The 14,190-nt window shown below is 36.6% G+C and overlaps 1 protein-coding gene across 4 annotated transcripts in view; it reads right to left on the bottom strand.

Annotated features, from left to right (window-relative positions):
• The window catches only part of IPO11 (importin 11), an 87,774-nt gene that overhangs the window by 67,900 nt on the left and 5,684 nt on the right, over nt 1-14,190 (bottom strand). For 3 of the 4 annotated variants that reach the window (XM_054053750.1, XM_054053753.1, XM_054053751.1), the window contains 4 exons: nt 10,597-10,680; nt 10,170-10,313; nt 6,803-6,903; nt 985-1,057 (listed from right to left, as the gene is read on the bottom strand). In XM_054053750.1, the coding sequence (XP_053909725.1) occupies nt 985-1,057; nt 6,803-6,903; nt 10,170-10,307 (312 nt within the window). In that variant the 5' untranslated portion in view covers nt 10,308-10,313; nt 10,597-10,680. Of the gene's footprint in view, nt 1-984; nt 1,058-6,802; nt 6,904-10,169; nt 10,314-10,596; nt 10,681-13,200; nt 13,266-14,190 lie in introns of those variants that run through there. The other variant, XM_054053752.1, reaches the window with a different exon arrangement.

The following is a 14,190-nucleotide window of genomic DNA, read 5'->3' as shown; positions in this document are numbered from 1 at the left end:
ATATTTTCTGTATCTACCCACATTTAAAAAAACTGCACTTCAAATAAAAGCTTTAAATTCTAGGCAAAATGGTCATTGCACAAAAGTCTTCTACAAAGATTAAATTATCCTAATTTTCAAACATCACTCTAATCCAATATATAACATTAATCCCATCACGGAATCTTGAAAAGTTGAAACTGAACTGTCTGCAGAATGGAAGTTTGTTGGCTGTACCTTTTCTTTTTAAGCTTTATCTTACGCAAATCATCTCTGTATTTTCTTGAAAAAATTCTTTAAGATCTAGCTTAAAAGATAGCAAATACTTCCTCGCAGAATCTCATACTTACATCAGGAAGACTAAGTTAGCAGAAGGAAGATTGATTCATCCAGCATACGCGCATTCTGAGCCCCTAACATTAGGTCTATAATCAGTTTAGCAATAGATCTTTATTCTAATCAAAACAGTAGCTTCAGATCAATTACTTTAGGTAAGACAAGATATAGCTTTATTCAATATCATATTCAAGCTTTATCAAGCCAATTTCAATTCATTAATGCAGTGATTAGACATGACAGTAATACTGCTTAGGGGGGTTTATGCAGCAGCATTCTCAATAGCTTATTCCTACCACACCACCACACTTCCTTGTATGGCTATACTGGGAGTCGGATCAGAGAAGAAATACAGCTGAAAAAAGAACAATCATGCAGAGAGAAAAGGCTGGTTTTGAGCTACATCAATTCTCTGAAACATTTCACCAAATGCTTACATAAAAAGTGAGGGACAACAAGCTGCCACGGCAACAAAAAACAAAGAGCAAGACATTTAATTATGATCTACGGAAAAAGAAGCTCACTTAACATAAATAACTGACTGAAAGGCAACACGTAAATCATAACTTGTCAACTTTAGTAGTATTATTATTAAAGAGAGAAACCAATTTATATACAAATACAAGAAGCATTTGCTGGGAGAGTATTATTTAATCATTCATCACTAACCTGATTCACTGGCTCATTAAAGTTGGTGATAAGTCCAGCACGCAATGTAACTTTTTCTTCTTCAGAAAGAGCACTGTCAGGATATATTTATTAGAATATTATTTAATTTTCACTAAAACCCATGTATTAATTGATATTTAGAATTATTTTCTCACTATTACTACACATAAAAGTTAAACAACCACTTGCATTTGCACATCTGTGTTCGACTGCACAAAGACCAGTTCTACACACCATTTTCTTGAAACTAATGTATTTAACTGTGAAACTACCAAGAGAGTATCACTTGCTTTTCCATTATCTCAAATATATTTAAAACCAGAGAGAAAAGTGAAACAGGATAATACTTATGAAGCATTTTAATCACAGGTTTTGATGTGACCTGTGTAAACACAAACAGCAAAAGTGAAAGCTGACAAAGTAAGGCATATTATGAAAATAATATATATTATTATATATATATAATATATTATATTATAATATATTATATATATATTATAATATATTATATATATATTATATATAATATAATATATAACCCAGATATATTATGAAAATAAGTGAAAACTCTACAAACCATAAAGTGATTGTTATTAGACAGATTTTACCACGGTGACTGACTACCCAAGAATGACTTTGCTCATGTATACTAATGGATACTGACAAAATCATGCCCATGGAGAAGTAATCATGGTGACAGATGACTTTTTTTTTTTTTTGGCAAAAGCAGTAATCCTTTTCTACTGACTAATCAGCAAGTCACATAGCCACGCTTAAAAATATGGATCTCTTGAAAATTATATCTCTGAGACATAGTCTTCAAAAATGCAAGGAAAACTATTAAGAAGGATAAATTCTAAGCCCTGAAGGTTAATTTTCATTGAAGTGAAGCTTTATGCTATCTTTACACTTCCTTTAAAGTGACCTCTATCAGTTTAAGACTACACGTTACAGAATAATATCACCCCTGTACCTCTTTACACGTTATATGACCCATGTAATTTTCTTTTAAGTTTCAGGCATGGAACATAACAAGCTGCTTTTAAAATTGTTGGTATTTATAGATTATACTACCAGAAAAAAAGAACAACAAACAACCCTTTCATTTACTGACAGCACCTAGAAAGCAGTTTCTTGTACATAAAAGACTTAACATCACTCAAGGTTGTGTAGATGAAAACTGTTTCATCTAATATTGCAATAATGTACAAACATGTACGCAATCATCAAATCTCAATGAAATATAGCAGCTGGAAATGAAGATTAAACACCAACACAACGACTTCCTGTTGTCTGACCTCAGGTACAGACACTAACCAACCAGTTTTACCTAGTGAGATTCAAAACAATCTCTAAAGCTCCCTAAAACACAGCTTTCACATTACTAAACGTTCATCTCAAAATAATTAAATGGTAGGATATAATGCAACATTAAACATTTGCAACAACATTCTAATTTTCACTTATTTTCCTCCCTGTATAACACCAGTACTCATTATTTCCTAAATCAGAGAGCTATCACTCTAAGTACAGTACACAAGGCGGGGGCAATTTACTGTTTCACTGGTGACTCAGAATGGCACCCTAAGTCTTAGTTTCAAAGGTAACTTGTAACACTTAGGGACTACTTTTAAATGACTTTTTATCAAGGTTTTATTAAGATATTTCTATAAAAATTATGCTTGAAAACATTTCAGGTAAAGTTTACAAAGCAATATCACGATAGTAAAAGATTTTTCTGCAGAGAACTATTTCACTTATTAACCTAAGCCACTAGATGATATTTTAGGGAAACAAATTTCTGCAGTCCCTTTTTTTAAAATACAAAAATGCATTATTTAATTCCCACACATACTGGCATACAGTAAGTGGTTTCTAAAACTTGCAAGCTACTATTAATACAATTAAGAAATCTAATCTCCAAATGTAGCTTGTACATAAAACTCACCTTCAGGGATAACAGAAAAACTGGTTTGTAAAGAAAAAAGCTATTCCTTTATATTATTTTGTTTACCTTGTTTGTGAGCTCACAAGGCACCTAGCCTTAATTATATTTTCATATTTATATTAATCATATCATACGCATATTCCAAGAGCAGCAAGCATTCAGTCTGTTACTTACTACAAATAAAACTGCTGTAATTAAGCTTTTTCCATTACAAACAACACAAAGGAAGGAAAAGAAAAACTCATGAGCATTAACGCCTCAAATAGGAGCTCATGATAAGCAAAGCTGCTGAAGTGTAATGAAAAAAACCCTAAGCAATCAATGCAGATGCAAGTAGTACACCGCATTATGCGTTCGTAACTGTTCACCAGAGGATGGAGAAATCTTCCATTTAGCTAACACGACAGTGGCACCTGCTGGAGACTGGGTGCTCCACTACACACACACTCCCTCCCCACGGAAGTCATCGGCATAACCACAGACAGCAGTATCTTTATCCTCCTCTAGTATACTGCAAGGCCCACAACTCAAAACAAACCCTATAGGTAGGCTAGAAGTCAAGAAGAATATGCGTTGTTCAACTACTAAGTTCTCAGAGGCTTAAAGTTCTCCATAAATATGTAAATAATGAAGACGGATTATTCTAAAAGAAACCATCTTAAGCACTGGTTACTAGAGAATTAAGGCAATAAGAATATATTGCCTGCCTATAAATACCTTCCTTCAGTTCTCATAATCCTTCACACTACCTGGCTAATTTCAGCATTTTGCACAAAAGCTGAAATGTCAATGTCATGTTTTTTTCCTTAGATGTTGTAAAAACCAACAGCTGAGTAAAGCAGGTAGACTTGAGCTAGCATCCCACTGAGGAAAACACAGACATAAAAATCAGTCCTTTCCTTAGAGAGGGAGCAGAAACCAGTCACCTCCAAATCCAACATCTGCTATACCAAACAGGCTGGGTAGATCAAAACAAGCCTTGCTGTACCACCATGGATGGACACGTGACAGTTGCTGATGTGACGGATGAGGTGAAAGATGAGAATTTTGCAAGGACAACAAAAAAGCACCTTGTACAATGAAACCTTCAAAAAATCAAGGTACCCAAAACACAACTGGTTCACAGAACAATAAACTGAGCAATTACATATTAAAAATCACAATTCTCTAAATGTCCTAAACATACTCTGCTAAGAGGAAAGAGATCTGGGTGAATGCAAAATACCGACAAGACATCACATATGAGAAATTAAAAAGAAAATTATAAATAGATAAGAAATCAGACATGAAATGGAAATTTCACATACATAGTTACCACATGGAATCTTTAACAGCCAATTTTTCTTTTAATTTACTTTATAATTTACTGTATACATTAATGGTGTTAAATTTGCAATAGAAAAATTAGAAATGGGGAAAAACTGGACTTATACTGGAAATTTTATATAGGTTTACCCCATGAAATCTTTAATAAAAGACAGTAATTTTTTCTTACCACATGACATTTGCAACAGGAAAAGTACATTGAAATATCATTACCCAATTTTTACCCCGATTCAAATAGTACAATTGTAGTCCTTACTTCTGCAGGAAATGAACCATGCTTTTTTCACTAGAAATGCCACTAATATCTATTTTAAAATATTAACAAATTGGGACAATATATTTTAGTTGCTTCTAATAATGCTTGATAAGTACCAGCTTCAGAAAAGCTTAATGGATGAGGGAAAGACTCTGGATATAGTGCACTTGGACTTCACTAAATGTAAGCAGCATTACCTCATCATGTAAACAAAAAGTGCTAAACATACATGCCAATTTTCATGCAAAAGAATGGTATTTTCCTCTTGCAATAGAGAATGAGAACTTTGTAATTATCCACTAATCCACATCTGCAAAAACTTTACTGCTTCACGTAATAGTACTACATTAAAACATCCTACAGATGCAGAACTTCATCGCTTTTCTCTCTTTTAGTGGACCTTCAGAAAAGCTTACAACGTAAGGAAAAATAAATCAAACTATCTCAAAGATTATGATGAAAATCATGCCATACTTTCTGAACTAGCTTAAATTAGATTTATGATCCATAAAGACTGACCTAGAATTCCAATTTACACCCTACACAACCTGATGGTGATGTCCCACCTACACATACTCCTAGCAGGTAAGACACTGACTGAACACTTCCAGGTCTTTCTTAGTTCCTCAAAACAGTGAAGGAAAATTGAAATTTTTTAAAGTTACATCTACTTTTTAAAGAAAAAAGAAAAAACTTCACACAGAATGCTGAGAAATATATTGTTCTGCAGATATCAAAAATTATAATGGCATTGTTTGTAACTTTTAAGTAAATCATTTGGTCCACGAGAAAACTGATTAAATTTCTAGCTTGTTCGGAGAACTTGTCATACATTCTCAGAACTCATATCAGAATAACAGAAAATGAAGACTAGAACTTGCTATCATGACTATTAATAAGCATAAGTGAAATGTCTCTTTAATAACCCTTCCAAGACTTCCTACCTTTCACACATGTAACTATCAGAAAGTTCAGCTTATCACTTCAAAATCTGGTTTCTATGAAACAGACTTCTGACTAAGCTTTTACAAGTAAAATATGAACAGAGCTGCTAAAGAGGTACTATGAAAACAGATGGGTTCACTAGTGATTCCTTGTGTTTAAACACTTTATCAGTTACATCATGAATTCTAAAGTAAGTTGTCATCCAAGGAATTTGCTGGGGTATAGTCTGGCAAGTGTAACCTGATCTACTTCTACGACAAGCTGACCCGCTTAATGGATGAGGGAAAGGCTGTGGATATAGTGCACTTGGACTTCACTAAAGCCTTTGACAGTGTTCTCACAGCATTCTGCTAGCTGGTAATAAGTGGTATTCCCCAGGGCTCAGTAGTGGGTCCAGTTCTGTTCAAAATCTTTACTGATGATCTGGATGAGGGGATTGAATGTACCCTTAGCAAGTTCACGGGTAACAATAAGCCGGGAGGAAGTGTCCATCTGCTTGAGGGTAGGGAGGCTCTACAGAAGGATGTGAGGAGCCTAGATTGATGGGCTGAGGCCAATGGGATGAGGTTTAACAAGGCCAGCTGCCGAGTCCTGCACTTGGGACAAAACAATCCCATGCACTGGTACAGGCTTGGGGAAGGTAGCTAGAAAGCTGCTGGCAGAGAAGGACCTGGAGTTGTTGGTTGACTGAACATGAGTCAACAGTGTGCTCAGGTGGCCAAGATGGCCAATGGCATCTTGGCTTGTATCAGAAACAGCGTGGCCAGCAGCACCAGAGATGTCATTGTGACTCTGTACTTGGCATTGGTGAGGCTGCACCTTAAATACTGTGTTCAGTTTTGAGCCCCTCACTACAATTAAGACATTGAGGTGCTGGAGTGTGTCCAGAGAAGAGCAAGGAAGCTGGTAAAAGGGCTGGAGAGCAAGTCTTACAAGGAGCAGCTGAGGGCACTGAGGCTGTTAAGCCTGGAGAAAGGGGACCTTATCACTGTCTACAACTACCTGAAAGGAGGTTGTAGAGAGGTGGGTGTTGGTCTCTTCTCCCTCGCCGACACAGGATGAGAAGGAATGACCTCAAGCTTGACTAGGAAAGGTAGAGATCTGTCATTAGGAAAATGTTCTTCACCGAAAAGGGTTATCAGGCACTGGCAGAGGCTGCCCAGGGAGGTGGTTGACTCACCATCCTTGGAGGTATTTAAAAGATGGGTAGATTAAGTGCTCAGGGATGTGATTTATTAGTGGACAGGTATGATTTGACTTCATGATCTCAAAGGTTTTTTCCAATTTAGTGATTCTATGAAATCCTACTGTAGAAGGTTAAGCGGAATAAAATCAGAACTTACTGTGGTGCGACCCGTCTCCAGTAGCGATCAATTCCATTTTTGAAGTACAGAACAGCTAACCATCTGACATTCACATCCAAGGCATGATTTGTAAAGATGTTCTATGTTAAGAAAAGATTAAGTTAAAAACCACTCAACACATCACAGAAAGGACAGAAACTGTATGAACACATGAACTGGCATATGTATAATTACACACCTCCGTATGTAAAAGTGCAGATAAACAAAATGCATTAGTCAGCATTTGGCAGACAACTGAAACACTGTGTTAAATACAATTTTTAAGCATTATAAAAATGCTTAGGACTAGCCCTCGTACTCGATTTCTAAAAAAATAAACAAATATACAGTGCAAATATATTTCTAGCTGCATCTGGCTGAGCAGGGAATAAAATTATAATAATTAGTAGTTCCACTCAGTTTTTACATCTTTAATGACATAGCTGGATTCTGACTAGAATAAGTAATTATTCTGTATTGTGCAGTACCACAGACTACTGAGACCTTTCAGGAGACTTCTTCATTATCTTGACATGTGCGAAGAACTATCTTGACTACCAATGCTGACAGCAAAACAGTGATCTGGTAGGACAGCAATTTTCAAACTTGCCTATGCTTACTCTAAGGAATGAGTATCTACTACTAAAAACTACACATCTATGCACATACATATATCTGTATCTATCTACAAACATTTATCTATCTAAATGTACATAAAACCACAGAGGGATTATTTTCTATAGTGACACTGAAAAATTAACTGACCAGAAAAAACTAAAAGTAGGCTACTGAATCTTAATACACAGGTACAGAGGTACAATTCCTCTGTAACAGATAGATCCCTTTGGAGGCGGTGAGACACTACTATCTCCTTTAAGGAGCTCTGTAGAAAAAGAGATGTTCCACTTGTACCAATCGCTTTTAGAAGACCACTAAGAAGGGACATGAAAAATGCAGGGATCAGATCAATTAGGTCAATAGCATCTGCTACTTTTGGGCAGCACGTCTGAAGAACTATAGAGAAACCTCTCAAGGAACTCAGCACTACGGAAATCAGTGATTTCATCGAGCATTTTTACTATAAAGTCAAAATTTAATCTTCTGTCGAAATCTATTTATATAATAGTAACAGCTTTCTAGATATAACACCTTGCGGAACACACCCTCATAAACTCCAATCACTATAAAACAAACAGACTTAGAGCAAATAAAGGTGTCAACACCACAACCTTTAGAAACCTTTAACAACCTTCAGAAAAACATCAAAAAGGTAGTAGCCCATTGATAAAACACTACCTGACATGAAAAGGATCTGTATGTAATAGGTCTCTCTTTCACAAAGCTCATTTAGGAAGAAGGGTTAAGTTTCTAAAAGATCTGACCTTTGTTAAGGGCAACTTAAGCATTTTGAATAGAAAAATGGAACAAACACCGTTTTAGCCTCATATCCATGAAAAGCATGGCAAAATAACTGAAACAAGGAAAAGAAAACTACTTGTTCTGAAACTCCCACTAGTAATTTAGATTACCATTCCCCTTCTTGCTAAAGTACTAATCAGAAGCAAAGCTTCTTCAATCGAAATACCACAAAACTAGAATGGCCCTTATTAAGATGTGCAAAAAATGATCCAAGTTATCTATCTACACAACAACCAAGGAAACATCTATATATCAACTTCCCAAAACAAAGTATTTCATGTGGCACGCTAAGGCTGTTGTAGAAATAACAGGAATTAAGCTAAAAGATATGTAAACTGATACAACTGACAAAAGATGGAGGTTGCTTTTCAAAAACAGCCACTCCACTCTTCAAAAGAGGCATATAACTTCAAAACAGAAGCACAGAAACTAACAGTAATAACTCCACTAGGTACTAAAATTTGTAGATTCAAAGATGCATATTTCATGGTTCACTATAATTTTTGCTATCCTGATCATCCCAGAGGCAAATGTATCTGACAGTAAGTAATTATATTACTCCCCATATCCCACAGAGAAAACCTATCTTACCAACTTTCTGTGAATAAATCATCTGCTTTCCCCCACCCTTTTCTGCTCCAGCAAGAAGGTGCCAACTATATTCTCTCCCAGGCAGTCTCCCTGTCATAACCAAGTTAAACAAAGAAGCAAGATTCCCTACTTCTGTTTGGTTTGGAAGATTGCAGGTTATATTACACACCTGAAGAAAGGCTGATTGTATCCCCAACTGGGTTACCTAATCACATTAATGGAATGAACAGCATTTGATCTTTTTAAATCTCACATTTAAAACTAACTCACATCAACTTCAGTTACACCTGTGAGTGTTCAACTTGTCTACAACCAGAGCTGCAAGCTCTCACAGCAGACATTCAGAAAATAATGAATGTCCTGTCGGTGGGAACTTCCACTGCTTCCTATCAAGATTGTTTATCACCACAGAAACACTACGGCAAAGCCAGTGGGTAAAACAATTTGACAGCTCGTAAGTCAGATCTCTTTTTCCCCTTTTTCCTAAATCTCCTGACCTCCCTTCAGCTTTCCAAACAAATGAAACAGAAGACCTACAGAGAAGAGAACATGTTACTCTGCAATTTGAGTCATTCATTCTATGCATTGAAGACAGATTTTTGTAGAAAAAGCAACTTATTTGTGTTTTTAAGATTATTATAAACATACGAATAGGAATCTGAAAATAATAACAGTTAACTTCTAAGTGTCTTCTCTGAAACAGCCAAGTCTCCTTCCCTGACAAGACCTTATTCACCTTTACACGACTAATGTACTTCACCACTGGCTGTAGAACCTTTACAGTATTCTGACCTTTGTTAAGGGCAACTTAAGCATTTCTCTTTTACCATTTCACAAACCTTACTACTTCCCTGACAAAGCTCATCTACCTGGGGGTCAGTCTCCACTGACAAGAAGAGAAAGAATCCTAGCTGGGTATCAAACTTAGTGCAATGAAAAGCATGGGTGAACTTCTAGGAAAAGGGTTATAACGCATTACCTCCACAATAAAGAAAAGATAGTCGGTGCCTTGGTATACCATAACATCCCTGCCTCGTGGGACAGTAAAGGTAATTCCTTTGACAAAGTTCCTCTTGGCCTTCTATTATCTAGAATTCACAATAGCCCCAGAACAGGGTTAGCACTAAAGCCCGTTCCATCACGCCACTGAAGCTGGATTTCCTCTGTCCCAAGTGCCTGAGAACTGAGCCTGCTTTCAGACACAGTGATAGTAACGTCAACCACCGCACTGCCTAAGGACATTAGTAGCTGGACCATGACCCAAAGACTTTATCAGCCAGAGGTCAACTGTACTCTAGAAAGCCACATTCAAAATTACTCAGAGTTTACCTAGTAGCACTTTCATACTGTATCTTACCAACAAAACTGAATAAAAACCAGGCTGGGTCTCCCACTGCTTCAACTGTTCCTCGGCTGGCTTCAACACTGCAGTATCTTGACTAGTAGCTTGGGTCAAGACTTGCAAAACGACGCTGCTAGCACTATTGAGATCCATGAAAAACTGAAGACATTTAAATAGGAGAAAAAAGAGTTAGGAGAAAAATGCAAATATAGACAGGTATTTTCCATTCATATTACCTAAGCACCCCACGCTAATTTTTCATTAGACTGCACTGTGTAAGAAAGCATTACACCCACTCACAGGGAGTGTCAAGGCATCATGATTAAATTATTTTGCTTTCAGAAATCTCTCAGCATAAAAAGTAAGCAGTAAGTCTATCATTACAAGTACATTTACTATGTTTGACAAATTGCAGGAAATATTTTGATTTTAAACTGGTTACCTCTACTGCGAAGCACAGCAAACTATGAACAAAACTGCAACTAGCAATGATTTCAGCTGCAGGCAGAGCAAATCATAGGGTTGTCTGAAAGACAGAAAGATGCAGAGTATTAACATTTTTGTATTTTCTGGACAGTTTTTCCCCAAAAGAGAAAACAATCCATTTCAGATAATTAAATTCTACAATTTCAATTGATCTAGACATTTTATATTGATTTAAAGAGAATGAATTATAGTCTTACAATTAAAACCCTAAATTAAACTGAATTTTCCTCAATATATTTGTATTCCTTCATTATCTAGTTTGCACACAAAATGCTAATTAGCTGCATAAAGAATGCCAATTCACTAATTTCCACTGTAAATACATTCTTGCATTCTAACAAGACAAAACCCCCACTGTTCTCCAGATAATATAGAGTACATGTTTAATGACTGCAGAAACATTATTACAACAAATTAAAGACAAACATATATAAAAGCAACTATGACGTCTGACAATTAAAACTGGCTTTGTCTATAAAAGCCTCTGTTTGTAACCTACACAAACTTTTTGTAATACACATACATGTTAATTATTTATAAACTAACATTTGCTAAATAAAAAAAAAAAGCAGTGTTTCCCTTCAACAAACAGGCTTGAGGATTTACTCTCGTTTAACACTAAAAGAAATCTATTTTTCTCAAACTTCAGAGGAAACAAAAAATGAGATGTAAAGTTATGATGATGGTAAGAAAGCCAGAGAAATGAAATCTTATACTGACATAGGTTTAAAATTTTCATCTTTTTTAAAAACCAACCTTGTTAACAGCAAAACTAGATTAAAAACCTTTTACACCAGTAAAGAAAAATCTACAAACTCTCAATCTCTAAGCCTCCAATCATCTTTAACAAAAACAGACTAAAAACTGAAGGTGCTAAGGTCAAAGGAAGTATATTTAAAACAATGAACCATCATATCAGATACTTCTTTACAGAAATTATTGAACAAAACAAGTGACTCGACCTCTGCTTTATACTTCTCATGTGACACATCTTTTTATCTCTCTGCTTTAACCACCCTTTGTATGGAGTTTGCATAGCAAAGTTTTGGTAGCAGGGGTGCTACAGGGGTGGCTTCTGTGCCAAGCTGCTACAAGCTTCCCTCATGTTAGACAGAGACAGGTCCAGCTGCCTCCAAGACAGACCCACTGCTATGCAATGCTGACCCCAGCAGTAATGGTAGAACCTTCTTCTTTTTGCAGATATTTTGACATGGGCAGCTTTCATCATTGCATAGCTAAAATTAGCCTAGCCAAGAACCAGCAATGTAACAACAACGCTGGAAAAGACTGGGCTAACTTCTAAGGAACACAATAGGAACTCTGTATTGACAGAGCAAAGAACTTCAGTAAAATAAGCACACACAAGAAAAGCAGCAATAAAAGACATATTCAGATTGTTCTGGTACAAAAACTGTAGCACTGAAGTACTTAGTATAGCTAACAATTTCAGAGCACTTAAAAAAGGCGAGAGGAAAAGAAAGATATGAGAAAAAAACACAACAGAATTAGGTGCAAAGTTGCACTAAGGAGGAAATCATAGCCCAGCTCCTGCAAGACCAAAACTACATTTCATGCCACAAAGTGATTTATTTCCTTCCACTGAGAAGTAAAACTAACTTTCAAACAGTCTTATCATCAAAATAAACAGTACGACTCACTGCTTGTCCCTGCACATCTTAAATACCTGAAGCTGGAAGGAGGTTTTTGTTTGGATCAAGCTCCGCATTCATTTCCACATCACAATGACCGACAGATAAATGTGTTAGGCATAAAAAAGCAGGCAGAACAGATGCAAGCAGTTTCTTCACTGTGCAATACATGCACTGCTTCTTCAGCAATGCTGCTGGATTACGCCTGCTTAAGGTGCTCGCCAAACTGCAAGGTTAATAAACACTATGACAACTGTAGGGAGATCCATGACTTTATATTAGGGTGTTTTCCAGAACTGTCAGAGTGAATAAGTAGCCACATTTAGGTAACACTAGGTTAGCCACATTTAGGTAACACAAGGTAACTCCCTTCCCAGCAAAATGTAGTGCTGTGGTACTAGCAACTCCCTTTTTTTTCAAAAAAATCAATCCTAACACTAGAGAGAAAAAAAGCAATTATTTTCTTACATTTTAAAAAATTAAAAGCAATCAACTACCAGATACAGGTACAGAAAAACAAAACAAAAGCACACAATCAAGAGGGCTTCAGCACTCCTGTCAGCTAGAGAACATGCAAGTAAGACTAATAGCTAGAAGCAAAACTGCAAGTTTCTGGGATCTAATCCTGTCTATCGCTCTTCTTTTGATTCTCTGTCTTGTCAAAATGTGAAATGAACTTAAAGCAAACTTACATATTATGACACAGCCAACTTAAGAACTGCCCCCAAAAGAGGGAAGGAGAGGGAAGTCAAGCCTAAAAGTCAAGCCATCCGAGCATACCGTTCCACAGACGCCAAAAGTGCCAGGAGAGGAAGGAATACGGGCTTCCAACAGCATCAACTGATTACAGTCTCAGATCCTAACAGGTCCTTTCAACTCTGATCAAGTCTCTCCTCACACTCACTTCTTACCAACAGGCTTTCTGCTGGGAACTTATCCTCTGTATGCACTCTGTAAAGATGATTGACTCAACGAGCGCATCAGCTCATATTTCGTGTTAACGGGAACCTCCCAAAACACAAGTTTAATTACTGCCATGTACAGATGCCTTTGTGAAATGAACTCCTGCAGAGAGAACACAGTTGTATTTTAGGAGTTTAAACCCAGATGTCTCCATGTCCAAACCTAATTTGTTGCAACCTCTCCATTACTGTCCTTTTTGTATCTTTTTTTTTAACTGATGCATCAGGGCTTCTTCACATCATAATTTACACAAAGCATATACAGATGCTGTTAGACCCCACAGAACAGCAAAGGCTCATGAATGTTTCCTCTAATATTGTGGGATATAGACAATTTTCACCTCTTACAAGTCAGGCTTTGCTGTTGCACTGCAAAGACAGAGAGGGACACAGGTTACACCACAGATGGGTTACATGACAGGAACACAGATTTTCTCTACAGTCTGTTATGTACTTCTAGAGCTTAATTCACTCTTGAACAACTTCTACAAGACTATCCTAGAGAAGAAACAGAAGAGCGGAGTCTTAAGTAGCTGCTGGTTTTGGGTACCTTCACAGCTATGAAGCACGTATAGATACATTCGTAGAGTCTATCAACCTTATAAGCAACATTTGCTTAGAAGGAAGACCTTAGCAGATCTGCTCTTCAAGCCACAATAGACAGAATTTCCAAGTTTGATCATTGGGTAAGACTAGAGTTTCCTGCCTTTACTAATTAACCTTAGACCATGTCTTTACAAAAAACACTGAGCAACGTCAGGAATGTTGCTAGCTTTCTGCTGGTTTGCTGTGGTTCATACCCATTGCTATAATAACTAGGAAGTACATCAAGGAAAAATAAATCCCTTCAACTAGAAAATGTCCAATACTGTCAGATGCAAATCAAAGCATGGCTCTATTGCCATGACAGAACTTATTTTTGTGTGAGGGATGAGCCTA

Source organism: Cuculus canorus, chromosome Z (genome assembly GCF_017976375.1).
Source record: "Cuculus canorus isolate bCucCan1 chromosome Z, bCucCan1.pri, whole genome shotgun sequence".
Taxonomy (NCBI): domain Eukaryota; kingdom Metazoa; phylum Chordata; class Aves; order Cuculiformes; family Cuculidae; genus Cuculus; species Cuculus canorus.
Note: the sequence above shows the minus strand (reverse complement) of the source record. Positions and strands in the feature narration are given on the sequence as shown.